Consider the following 14,225-nt stretch of genomic DNA (forward strand, 5'->3'; position numbering starts at 1 on the left):
ATATATCTAATATCTAACACCAATTTAAATACAATCAATGTCAATAATACTAAACGTCACATGTGTTTGTTCAATTATGTCTTAACATATCTTTGATTTGTAATCGCCTCAGAATAATATTATTTGTACATAGTTCTCTTTTTTGCATGGAACAGGGGAAAATAACACCCTAGATGTTAATGTTAGTTGTAGCTACCCTTTTTGCAACTGAAGAAGAATGTTGGTGTTTCAATTATTTTTGTTTACTTTTATTATGGATGTTTATTAGAAGATTAGTATAGAGAAATATAGACTATGCCTGTGTATGTTCTATCTCTGTTTCTTCTATTTATTTCTGAATACTTGTACACATCACATAAGCAAATAGTACCTATATATAGAATGGCACTATTACTTACAAAGCAGCAGATTATTTAGATTGTATTATCTCTGTATCATAATAATAGATATTTATAATTTATAAAGTAATAGGAAAATAATGATTCAAAAAATGGATGTTTACAGTTTACACATATTTGCAACTAGAAACATTCATTTTCTGTTTTGTCCTGTTAGTAATCGTTATTTTACCAAAAAGAAAAAGAGTAGAACGTGATATACTAAACTTTTTTTGCAAACTTGTATCAGAAATGGGTGTTGGAAGTTTATTTTTTTTCGCAACTAATGGAAATCTAGTTAGCTGCAGTATAGCTTACTACAAAATGTTACAGCATAAAATATTAGCTGCAAAAGTTAACAATCGCCTGTCATCAAGATGTTATTTTGTTTTTAAAAATCAAAACAAAAATGAGGGAGTTTATCCTGCGGCATTTTGAGATACTCGGTATAACTGGACATTAAGTGCATAGTATGGAAATATTTATTGTTTTTCAGTTAGTTATTTTAATAAGTTTGCCAAAGAAAAAATATTTACACTTACACATTTTTCCAATACTGCAGTGTAGTTGTATCACTGAAAAGATGGCAGAACTAGACAAGAAGTTCAGGAAAACTGTTTACTTGTAATTTTGTTGTACCCCTTTCTCCCCAAATAATATTTGTTGGAATGTTGATGTCAGAGGAATAAATAGTTTTAGTGTATTCAGACCTTGAAACAGCCATTTCAAACATATACTTAATACAATACTATATCATACAAATTATACACTCATTATACATATCCCTTACTACCAAGCTTTGAATAAATCATCCATCATCGGACACTACCCTTCATATAGTTCACAGAGATTTGTGTTAGCCATTTGCATTATACCAAATCTCCAGACTACAAGAAACACCAATAATCTTTTCAGCAACTACTTCTTTGCGCCACGCAAAGTCTGTTTACTTGTGAGACAACGACACCAAGTATAAATAGCACGACCTCTGATCAACAAATCGCCTTGTCCAATATACAGGCCACTCAGGAGGAAAAATACAAGGAGCACAAGGAGTGCTATAAAGAACATAAAGATCCGAAGGGTCCCCCTTCTTATACTCTGCTTCAGGGATGGCAGCTGTTGGCGCTGGCGGTGAGTTTGTTTGTTCCCAAATCGTCGAGATTGTTGTGGTTTTTGAAGCTTCACCTTCAGAGGAATGCCGAGAATAGAACAGAGTGTGGAAAATATGCGGCATATTGCGAACGAGCCCTAGAAAGGACCATTTTAGCAGGTTTGTAACTGTGCTTATCTCTGACAATGTGTAGTTAATAGCAAATCTTATGTAGAGTTGGTATATGCTGCCTTCAGACAGTCTCTAATGCTTCTAGATTTTACTTAATTCTCTCATTGGGAAATAAAATGTTCTAAACTTCATCATCAACATTATTTATTTCAATTTTTTTGTTCCTGGTCCACTTTTCGTTGTTTTTAAAAATGTCTATTCTAAATTATTTTTGAAAACAGTCTTTCCTCTCATTGTTTTCAACTGCTCTAAATTCTCTGTCGTCTGTATTTCAGGTGGTCGTGAATTGAAACCTTCCCGTATGGAAGTTTTAAGCATTCTCCTGAAAAACCCACAGCACCATTCACTACCACATTCGATGCCTGTCCATCTGTTAAATGGCACCTATCACATTACAAGTTTTGATGGCTCCACAACAATAAAAGAATTTCAAGATTCTTTAGCTCATGAAATAGGCTGTCGAACAAATAACGGCTTTGCAATATTCAGCGATGATCCGATAGAAAAAGATTTAGAGCATACGTTAGATCCTAATGCGAAATTATGTGACTTAATATCAAAATGGGAGATTGCATTGCGAGAGAAAGGTCTAGGGAAGTTTGAAAATAGTAAAGTGATTAGATTAACTTACAAAAATAGACTTTGGTGGAAGAACTGCGTGCGGTTAGAGACAGAAAAGGAACGACTTTTGCTGTGTTATCAGGTTAACAAGCAAATCGTCAGTGGTCGCTTTCCTTTGACCAGAGAATTTGCCCTAGTGTTAGCTTCGTTAATGGCCCAGTTAGACATGGGAGATTGTTCCTTGATCGCTAACAAACCGAACGTCAATACCACTTTAAGTCCGAAGTCTACAGCAAATGGATCTCTTAGTCCCCCATCATCTCTCCAAAACTCGAGTACACTGAATGCTCTGAATAATGTTCACGGCATATTGACTGCACATTCAAATCAAGCTCTCAATGCTGTAGATAAATTTTATCCATATAGATACAGGGACCAACTGAACCAAGAAGGCCTAGCAGAACTGCAAGCAAAGTTGATGGCCAAATGGAGGTCTCTCAAAGGGAGGACGCAATCAGATTGTGTTAGGATATATTTGAATTGCACGAGAAAGTGGCCTTTCTTTGGAGCAACTCTGTTTCAGGTAAATTAGATAAATAGTAAATAGTGGTAATAGCAATATATACAGTGTGTATCAGACAAATGGAATAAATTCAATAATAAATAAATTTATTATAAACTTTTTATACAGGGTGTGTCATATCACAGTGATCAATACCAACTTTCTTATTTTAAATGCAACACCCTGTATATTATTCAATTTTTGGATTCTTCAGAAAATTCTAGACATATTTCATGGAAAATGTCCTATACCTATCTTCAACTGTTTCGGAAATATTAAGTGTTTTCAGATTCATTGAAAAAATTAACATTTTAAATTTTAAAACCTAAAATTTCAGTTCGTGTCATCAAAATAGGAAAAAAAAAGTTGTATGAATGCCAGAAATGCTTCGTTGCAATTTGTAAACGATTATATAATATTTTCTAAAATCTCTAAAGACAAGGATTTAGGAGGTGTTCCTATCCATACAGTTTCTGAAAAAAACACGCTTATTGCGGTCTGTTCTTGTCTTATTTTTTTTTCCAAATTTTATAAACACTTACTCAAAATCCAAATGTTTCGGGGTACGTATTCACAAAAGTTTTTTAATTGTTTTGACGACATGAATTCAAATTTTAAATTAAGTAATTTTGCAACAAACACACTTTACAAATAATAACATTGATTTCTTGTGGCATTTTGATACAAATTTATAAACTAAGATGAATTAAGGGATACATATCCATTCACAGGCGAGAATAAGGCAACAGGACTCCCCGATGATCTGGCTGGCAGTAAACGAAGACTCCATAACGGTCCTAGACTTGGCAACAATGCAGCAACGAGTGCGCTACCCTTACACGAATGTCCTAACGTTCGGAGGCTGCCAGGAAGATTTTATGTTGGTCGTTACTCAAAACGATCAGCAGCCATCCCAAAAACTGATATTCTCACTTAGCAAACCCAAAATATTAGAACTCACTCTGCTTATAGCAGACTACATGAATCTGCTAATTAACAATCCCGGCACGCCACTTTTAGGTACACTTAGTAGAGGAACTATGGTCTCTGTCAACCAGTCTGTAGTGAACCAGTCCATTATTAGTCAAACTATTGCCAACCAAAGTCAGCCCGACATCCTGAAGTCGACTCCGGATCATGGCGTGCAACGTTCTGATTCTAAACGAAGGACTCATGTTGATTCCGGCCTAGCGTGATACAGGTCCGACTGTGTTACTTGTAAGCGACTGTAGATCTGTTGACCTTTCAGTTTCATTGTGATTAAAAGCTTTTTGTTGTGCCAGAAAGTGTGGAATTGTATATAGACTGGGATAGATATGTTAATATGTGTGTGTATATAGATCCAGTATCGATTTTTTTATCTACGGTTGCTGTTTTTTTTTTTCTGTTGTGGATGATAAGAAAAGTATGAGGGATTGTAATGATATATTCAGGTACCTTATTTGAATGGATTTTAAGACAATGATAGGTGAAATGACTAATGACTTCTATATTAAATTTTAAGTTTAAAAATTCCTTCATTTGCAATCTAATGTATGTACATTATATACAGTGCGATTCACAACATATCCAAAAAAATTTGGGAATAGATGCGGTATGAGAAATGGAGTCAATATCGTAAAAAATTTTTTTGTAAAACTAGCCTCTAACGTAATTCATAATACGTGTGGAGAGTCACATGGCCTCAGCGACTCCGAATATTGAAATCCGATTTTACAATTGTCATTGCCATAGTGTTTACAATAGTTTTTTAGTAGTTAGTGTCAAAAATGGCATGCGAGTATAGCAACTCGGAACTGATGGATATTGTTTTAATTTATGGTGAAGCAAGAAAACATTTGTATTATGGCGAAGCATTTGTGTTATGATGAAACAAGACAGCATTTGTGTTAGTTTGTAGAAACTGAGTAAGATGGACCCAAATGTGTTTATACGTCGGTTGACAAAATTTTGAACAGTTCTAACATCAGGTATGTCAAATTTTATTATTTCAAACCACAAATTAATTTGATTAATTAATAATACCAATAACGACAAAATCAGTTTGTTGATATATATAATAGGTGCTATAAAATTCTATTTATTTCTTTCCTTGCAAAATTCTTTCATGTTTTTGTCCGTTTTTATTACACTTTGCCGCCATGCCGGTTGCATTGTGCAAAAGGTCAGGTTTTACAGTGGACCAGTTTTCAGTGCCGTGAAGAAGTGTATTTTTAAATCATTTTCGAACTGCCCTTTTTTATTTTTTCTTTACAAAATCGTATTTGTAAGAGTCCCCTGTACATCCAAATATTTTTTTTTGGATAAGTTCTGAATCACCCTGTATATTATCAATTCAAAGCGTGACTAAGCAAAACTAGGAATTCTTTACAACTGGAACAGTTTTCAACTAAATTTTATTTCATAATTTAATAATTTAAATCTAAAAATAAGAATTTTTAGATTTAAATATTTCAGAGACCCGTTCGACATAGAAAAGTTCGAAATTAAAGATAAATTAATTTGAATTGATCCAAATAGTTCTAGTAATCTAAGTCAATCAAATTTTTGGCAAATGCATTGAAAAGAATTTCATGACTCGAAATTACGATTTTTACCATAAAAGTATTTTTGTTAAACCCATTTGCTCAGATGCCCAAAATAATAAATACTTGTTGTTGCATTAGGTACTCCAAGAAGAAAAACTGCTAGTTGATTCTTACGAATAATGTGATTTCTGTCCATTATTTATTGATTGGAAAATGAGTATTTTAACCAGACTTGTAACTTTTTATAGACCATTATTTGATCAGTCCAGTTAATGAGTTTCACATTCAAAAGGCAATAACAAATTTATTTTATTACAAAAAATTAATTTTATAATTTGATAAAAAGTTTTTAGCAAAATTTTTTAAATTTTAGTCGCCCTCATACATTTCTTATTTAGGATATTTTAAAAGAATTTTAGTAGCTTACAAGATTAACTATTGTATTAAGCTTATCCAAATTATGTAATTTATTGCAAAGAGTATGGGTAGGATTCACTACAAAGTGGCATAGCTTTATTAAGAATTATTTTCTAGAATTATTTGCTTGTGCAGGTAATATTTGGATATTTAATACTATTATATCCACTGTTCAAGTACCTCAAAAAAGAATTGCATGTATTTACAATCCCTTAAATTTTTTTTCATACAATTTAATGTCTTTAAATATAAAATTTGTGCAATTGAAAAAATATATTTATTGATTTTTGGTCTTTGATGTGTGCTTTTAAAAATATGACAATGAAATTGCGACTTTGGAAGTTTTGGGTTTTATAAAATATAATCAGAACCGCGCAAAGGAATAAGAAAATAAAAGAAACTGTTTACCATTGCGTTAAAATTTTTTTAAATTTGATTTTCTGTCCTACTATTTTTTGCAGTATCTTGAACACACGTTAAGGAAATTACAGGTACTTTACGTTGGACCTCTGTTTTTTTTTTTTACTAAAAGTATGTCGCTCTCTTTCTTAAGAAAATGACAATTATATAATAAACAAATAATTAGCAATTCTTCTGAAGTTATTGCCTATTTGTAAATGGTCGAGACGAAAATGTTTCTTACAGCCTTTGTATTGATCGGTATAATATTCATTATTGTTTTGCTTGTTGCAGTTAAAAGTTGTGCCATATGAAGCTATGCTGGAAAAAAGTCATACTTTGAAAAATTCCCTATCTATTCAACCTCTAACAGCAAATTCTTCAATAATTAATAAAAATGAAAAACCTGCAGGATTTTCATATAAAATGTGACTTTTTTCCCTAGAATACATTCATTTTTAATGTAATGTAAGTTGCTAGTCCTGTACCATAAAAATGTATGCATGCTCGACAATAGTTACCATTTTGAGATTTTTAAAAAGAACTTGTTTAAAAAACTGTATTGAATATGTATCATCTAATGGCAATATTTTCTGTATTTTTTTGCTAATTCACTAAGTGATAATTTTTGGTATATACATTTGATATATTAATATAGTATAATTAATTTATTATTTACAAATAAATATTTATAACAAATTATGGTTGGTTTCATTAATATTTGATTAAAGCAGTTGGTTGACTTCAATAATATATGTATTTATTTAGTCTGTAAGGGCCCTACAGACGAACGTTTATGTGCGCGTTTATACACATTCAAAAACGTACATACAAAAACATTTTTGAGTGCACAGTCCTAAGGAACGACGCTCATGATTTCTGTCAACGACAGAAATTTTGTATATGTACGGATGAATTCGCTTGCAAGTTTCAATGTGGATGCAAATTATGCGTCGTATATCAGTAACGTTCAGGGAAAGTTGTGCTTTACTAATTTCTTGTTTTGTGAAATGTCTGATTGTAGAACATTGTCCCGTGAATTCCCCCGGGAATTTATTGAAATGTACAGGGTGTCTCAAACTCGATAGTATGGGCCTACTGTGAGGATATAAAAAATTTTAAAATTTCGGACACGTGTCAAATGGAATGAGGTAAGCTCCATTTTCAAATGAAAGTATTATCTTTGGGAATTGACAGAAACGACTAATGACGTCATCAGTTATATTTTTTCCAGAAATATACCAACATTTTTTTCTCATTAAAAAGCTCTCTTTTATCTAATAAACTTTTATTAGAGAATTTTGTCTGTATTCCCGTTTAAAGTTATAAACAATATCGTCCCAAAGAGTCAAAAGAAATACCACCTAAAAATCACATCAGCGGTGGAAGGATCAAGTAGTCGTTGGAAAATAATTGAATGTTCGTTGTTTAGAGTACATAAAAATTTCATTAAGAATAAATAAAAGGATTAAACTCGGTAATTCTCTAATACAATTAAAACAAAAGATTATGATAACAATAACTAAACTTAAAAAATGAAGCAAACGCTTTCATACTACATACATATTACAATCTATTCTCTATATGACCTCGTCTCGTTTCAAGACACATATCCAATCTTCGCCTGACTTCTTTGTGGGCTGCGTTTATTAACATTTCGCCGTTTAACTCATTAGCGTTTGTGATTTTTTCTTTCAAATGATTAATATCTCGCGAAGGTGTTTTGTAAACCTTATTTTTTAAAACTCTCCATAAAAAAATCGAGGGGTGTTAGATCTGGTGACTTTTCGGGCCACTGAATAGGTCTGTTAAGCCCAAACCATTTTTCTGGGGAAGTGTTATCTAAATATTGTTGCACGTTAAACTAAAATGGCGAAACAAGGGCTAATAATTTACCCAGATGAAAATAAAAATTTTAAGAATATAAAAACTGCTAGTTGTGAGACAATTGAATGGAAAGTAAAACGGTATCTTTCACCTCACATCTGCCTGGTCGTTGTGCCATTAAAGTGTGTGATTGTCATCATTTATGGAATGTGGCTCTACGTACAGGTTGAAATCAATATTTTTCGGAACCAATACTCTTTATGCTTAAATCAGCCGTTTTTTTTTTTTTTTATAGAGAAATACTCTTGCAGGACGTTACTTTTACAAATTAAGAATTTTCATATTCCAAATAATTATTCTTATTGTAAATGAAATAACAAATAAATCGGATATTTTAATTTCATCTTAATATTAATACGTGTAACAATGCATTTTGTTTGAAATAAGTAAATAGTACAATGGTGCAGTTTGTTTGTTGTAATGAATTATCTTTGAAGTCTAGTGAAATTAAGAAAAACCTGAAACAAATATTATTAATGGACAATGGGCAATTTAGACCAGGAAATATAGGTGTATGCATGCATAATTCTTCGGTCAGGCTGATTTTTTGTGAGCAGATAGTAAAAATAGTGTAGAATAATATGTACAGTATTTGCACCCTGAAAAAGGCGGGCGACATTATTGAAAACATGCCATTTTAGTAGAAATTCACGTTATTTTGACTGTAACTTTTTTTCTGACAGTTCTACAGAGAATAATGTTGCAATAAATTACTCACTTAATACTTAATGCACATTGGAACATGATACATTCATTTTTTGTGGCTGTTGGTTGCATAAATCAATTCTTCTTGTCGCGTAGTATCGAATTAAAAAATAAAAAATATAATTTTATCTTTTATAGGTCCCAAGAAAAATAAGACTAAAGTTACGCTATCGATTTTTAACACGCGAGACAACTTTTTCGAGAGTGAAAAATTCAGATTCCCCCACCACACCACCGTGTGGCACTTAATGGAAAATCGAATGCTCAACTTTGTAAGCCCATAACTCCGCTGTTTATTAACGAATCGTGACAAATCTTTTTTCAAATTGAAGTTTTTTTATGCTCTTTTAGTACATGTAATAAAATACTAAAAAAAATATAAGTTAAGGGCGTATTTAATTTTGCAACTAAGGAAATTTTTAAATTAATTTCCCCTCGCTATAAAAATGTATATTTTTGAGAGAAAACAATGGAACTCGATAGCTTTTTCTTAAATCTACCAATAAAAAAATTAGCGCGACTTCGGGTACCATTCAGATTTGTACAGATCGTTAATTAGTTAATTAATAATCCACTTACGAATTTCGGCTTTCGAATAAATTATTTGTCTGCAGTGAGGACTGATTGAGTGTTATCCCAAGAAACCTCTGTGGTAACATCACGATTTATTATTAGCCCAGTCGGGTTGTCATTTAACCAGGAAAAAATTAGGGACCACATTTTATTGTTCTAACCTTTAGGGGGGGTCAATAGTAGTGTAAATTCAGAATCGCGACTGAATTCCACCCCTGCATCAGCCGCCATCTTGAATTTAAGGAAAAATCGTTTTTGCTCAATATCTGGGCCATTTTCAACTTTACAATAAAAATGGTAAGGACTTAAGTTGTTGCAAATGCGATTTCCTACAACTACTTTCATTACAAATTTTATCGTGCGATCGATATTTTTCAAGTTAAGGGGGAAGATAGTGACAAAGTATAATTATTGAATTATCTTGTTTGTTATTGACTCTACGATATAAATATACATGAACAAAGTTGGAAAGAATTATATTTTCTACAATTTTGTTCCCTTTGATTTTTTCGCTACTACCAAAATTTAAGGTCCTACGCCTATGGCAAGCCTAACTAAACTCAAGGGATCAACATTCCATAGGCCTGACGTCTCTGCAAGCGTAGAACCTTAAATGTTGGTAGTAGCGAAAAGATCAAAGAGATCAAAATTGTAGAAAATATAATTCTTTCCAACTTTGTTTATGTATATTTATGTCGTAGAGTCAATAACAAACGAGATAATTCAATAATTATACTTTGTCACTATTTTCCCCCTTAACTTGAAAAATATCGATCGCACGATAAAATTTGTAAAGAAAGAAGTTGTAGAAAATCGCATTTGCAACAACTTAAGTCCTTACCATTTTTGTTGTAAAGTTGAAAATGGCAGAGATATATTGAGCAAAAACAATTCCTTTGAAACCAACTCCTGCAAGGTCCTACGCTCGCGTCTTTACCGCAAGCGTAGGACCTTAAATATTGGTAATAGCGAAAAAATCAAAGAGATCAAAATTGTAGAAAATATAATTCTTTCCAACTTTGTTTATGTACATTTATGTCGTATAGACAATAACAAATGAGATAATTCAATAATTATACTTTGTCACTATTTTCCCCCTTAACATGAAAAATATCGATCGCACGATAAAATTTGTAACGGAATAAGTTGTAGAAAATTGTATTTGCAATAACTTAAGTTCTTACCATTTTTGTTGTAAAGTTGAAAATGGCCGAGATATTGAGCAAAAACGATTTTTCCTTAAATTCAAGATGTCGGCTTACGCAGGGGTGGAATTCAGTCGTGATTCTGAATTTATACTACTATTGACCCCCCCCCTAAAGGTTAGAACAATAAAATTGTGGTCCCTAATTTTTTCCCGGTTAAGCCCTTTTTTTGTCTAACCCGACTGGAGTATATTGTTTATTTAAAAATGGCATAATTGGCGGTTTTTCGCAAGTAACTTTTGACCGGATAAATATTTTTTGACACTCGAGACGACGTTTTGTAGATCTTTTAACGTTTTGTAGATCTTTTAAAGACAAATAAAAAAGTATCTTACCATTTTTCTGTAGAACCGTCAGAAAAAAGTTACAGTCGAAAAACGTGAATTTCTATTAAAACGGCATGTTATTCATACACATATTATTCTACACTATTTTTACTATCTGCTCACAAAAAATCAGCCTGACCTGAATTATGCATGAAATGGTCATTTTCAGGCTAGATTTCCTGGTCTAAATTAGAATATCTATGTTAGAACCTTTTCTGCCTCAAATCCAACAAAACACAAATTGAGTAATAAGAAAACAAATATTACAGAATTATACCTGCTCAAGACTGCTCTGTCCAAGAGAATAATCCTCTATATTATAGTTGCCTTTCTTGGCCCTCTCCAAAATACCGAACATCTCAGACCAGGGCCTGGACACATCTTTGACGTGATAATACATTAACTCCTCGTGTTTCTCTTTCAGCTTTGCCTTGGGGAATTGCAATTTAATGAACTGCTCTACCAGTTGTGTATTAATGGCCAGACCATCTGTTGGTTTCTTTAGTTTAATGATGAGATTGTAGCCCTTTGCGAATTTGTTCTTGAGGTGTTGTGATGAGCCCAGACACTTGAACTGTCCGTTCACCATAATGGCAATTCTGGTGCAGAGGGCTTCACATTCCTCCATACTGTGGGAAGTGAGGACCAAGCATTTACCGCTGTCACGAATTTTACACAATGCATTCCATAAGTAGCGTTTTGTTGCAGGATCCATTCCTGGGAAACGAAACGAGTTGCTTACTGCCAGAATTTCGTATCTTTGCAATTAGTTGGTATAAATAACTTGAATTATTATTACATAGATTATTAAGACTTTAATGCTTCGCGGATCATTTTACTTCAAAGGTGACAGATTTATTGTCATTCGAAACTAATGACATAAAATGTTTTTCATATATTCAAGATTTACTTACGAACAAAAAGTATGTATAACATACACAGTGTTATTGACAGCTGTCTCATCATACATGCAAACTTATTGTGGCTTTCCCCTGTAAATTTTATATGACAAACTTAACTGCAAAATATTAGGGTTGTTTCTTACATAGGTACCGAATTTAATATTTGATTTTATAGTACTGTTTTAAACTTTTTTCTATCAAACAATGAACCTAAATGCACTGGATTTTCAAGATGCATGATGTTTTTAAAAAATACCACATTTTGTTTAAATATTTGCTTTAGATCTACTTTTGTTTTAAAGAATAGTTTATTATTTACTTAATTAAAATTAAGTCAGTATTGCATATTTTGCATGAAGTCATTTGTATTCTAATGATGACATATTTCCGGTAATCTAACACATTTTTCTATAAATGTATTAAAAACATATTTTAAGCTAAACATGCATTTTTCAAGATTTTGTTGATTTGCATCAGAAATTACTGATGGCGACGTTATTAATCGATCAAGCGTCAGATGTAAAGCTATATATTACGAGCGATAGTGATTCGAAACACCACGAATCACCGTTTTTCCTTAACATCACTTACCTGTTGTGGGTTCATCGAAATAAATCACGGGTGGATCTCCGATAGTAGCAATGGCTGAACTCAATTTCCTCTTGTTCCCACCACTCAGGGTCCTCACTGGCTTCTTGAAGTGACGTAGAAAATCGAACTCTGTCGCTAATACCGTCGCTAATCTTTTAGCGTCTCCAAAACTCATGCCTCTCAGCAGCGCAAACATTATAATTGTCTCTTTAGCAGTCATATCATCAAGAAGGGCATCAAATTGAGGACAGTACCCAATACATTTTTGGACCTTTCTGAATTGATGTTTTATGCTGAATCCTTTAATAAAACCGTCACCATAAGTGATCCTTATGTCTCCGGTCATCATCATAAATGTGGTGGTTTTGCCAGCGCCGTTAATTCCTAGCAAGCCAAAACAATCGTGGTCTCGCACACCTAAGCACAAACAGTTTACAGCCAAGAACTTGCCATAGTATTTGGTTAGGTCCCGTAGTATCAGAGCATAGTTGAGAAGCTCATCGCGACTAGCATTCCTTATTTTATTATTTTCTTCTGCTACGTCGGCATCCTCTTCAATTTCTTCATTTTGTTTTTGATGTTGACGATATCTTGTTATATAGTAAAATAACCTTATGAACAGCTTGTATTCGATGAATAAATGGACCAAATATAAAATCAGGCCCACAATAAATAAGAAAGATAGATTTTTACCAATTCCTGGCGAATCCCACATATAGTAGCTCTTATGGACGTCTAAAATAGAAACAAAGCAATTAAATTTCTATTTTATTCTATTTACTGTAGTTTTTATATTTTTTATTAGCACTTATAATATTGTAGTAGTACCAATATGTATTACCAATATTCCCTGAAACACTTATTTTTATTGAAACTGGAAAAATTTAAAATAAGCTTTTCGTTAAAAAAAAACGAAAAGTATGTAATGTAGTTAGTTTTTGGGGTTTTAAATTGCAAACAGGGTGGGCCAATTTCAATATTTCTGGGATTTTCTTTTATTCCCCCAAGACAGGAAAATAAGAAATTTAGATGTCAGGGACGAGAAAAGTTGAAGATTATACTAGTTTACCAGTGCCTATGATGTATTTAATTGTAAACTTATGAAAAATCCGTTTTTAAAGATTATATGTAAACTGCATCTGTATCGGAGTAACTCATACTGTTGGTAGGATGCAATCAACTAAAATTAATTAGAATTGCAATAAGAGATAACTGTTATCGTAAGTTGTTTACGGTTTTTTAATTGTTTTTCAATATATTCCGACTGACTTTTATTAACTAGTCTGAGGGAACTTATTTCATTACAAGTGATGGTGTATTAAACTTTATTAATATATCTAAAAACAGTTCCTTTTCGTCGACCACAAATAAATATGAGGTGCACTCCGATTCAAACTGGTTTAAAATGCATTATCTGTGGCACTGATTCACATAAAAGTAGACATTTATTGACAATACTACAAAAGATTATATTTTTAATTAATCTGACTTGTGACCAAGTATCTATACAGTTTCACCAGCTTACCTTTGCATTCCCCTTTTTTCATACCTTCATGGCAAAACTGGACCTCACACTTTTTGCATAGCTCCTTCTGAATTTGAAATTCATACACGTCTATTAGTCCCATTGCAAGGCAAAAGTGTGGAAAAATTAAAAACACCTCATGAAGATCATCTCCTATATCAGTTGTGGAGGGTATCCCTTTTAGGTTATTGGTAAGTAGAAATGCTACTACTCCTAACAAATTAAAATATGATCAGCAACTGCATTAAAAAATGGTATGCTAGTATGTCCAATAATTCTTTTTAAGCATGTATATTTAAAATGATTTTCCTCTCATAGATGTGAATAAAGTAGAGGTTTTCTCAAAGGACCCTGCACAAAATACAGGGTGTCCGGTAAGTAC

At 32.5% G+C, this 14,225-nt stretch overlaps 2 protein-coding genes across 4 annotated transcripts in view; one reads left to right on the plus strand and one right to left on the minus strand.

The window, feature by feature from the left end:
* LOC108911280 (uncharacterized protein CG43867) overlaps positions 1-4,523 on the plus strand; it is a 375,733-nt gene extending 371,210 nt beyond the window's left edge. For 2 of the 3 annotated variants that reach the window (XM_018716179.1, XM_018716180.1), the window contains exons 14-16: positions 1,293-1,650; positions 1,938-2,806; positions 3,517-4,523. In XM_018716179.1, the coding sequence (XP_018571695.1) occupies positions 1,293-1,650; positions 1,938-2,806; positions 3,517-3,981 (1,692 nt within the window). In that variant the 3' untranslated portion in view covers positions 3,982-4,523. The remainder of the gene's footprint in view (positions 1-1,292; positions 1,651-1,937; positions 2,807-3,516) is intronic. The other variant, XM_018716181.1, reaches the window with a different exon arrangement.
* Positions 4,524-8,354: 3,831 nt separating this feature from the next.
* LOC108911279 (ATP-binding cassette sub-family A member 3-like) overlaps positions 8,355-14,225 on the minus strand; it is a 38,293-nt gene continuing 32,422 nt past the window's right edge. Inside the window, exons 18-21 of the mRNA XM_023454456.1 lie at positions 13,844-14,056; positions 12,319-13,053; positions 11,103-11,542; positions 8,355-8,474 (exon numbers count right to left, since the gene is read on the minus strand). Coding sequence (XP_023310224.1) covers positions 8,442-8,474; positions 11,103-11,542; positions 12,319-13,053; positions 13,844-14,056 — 1,421 coding nt within the window. The 3' untranslated portion in view covers positions 8,355-8,441. The remainder of the gene's footprint in view (positions 8,475-11,102; positions 11,543-12,318; positions 13,054-13,843; positions 14,057-14,225) is intronic.

Source organism: Anoplophora glabripennis, unplaced genomic scaffold (assembly GCF_000390285.2).
Source record: "Anoplophora glabripennis isolate ALB-LARVAE unplaced genomic scaffold, Agla_2.0 scaffold304, whole genome shotgun sequence".
NCBI classification, from domain to species: Eukaryota; Metazoa; Arthropoda; class Insecta; order Coleoptera; family Cerambycidae; genus Anoplophora; species Anoplophora glabripennis.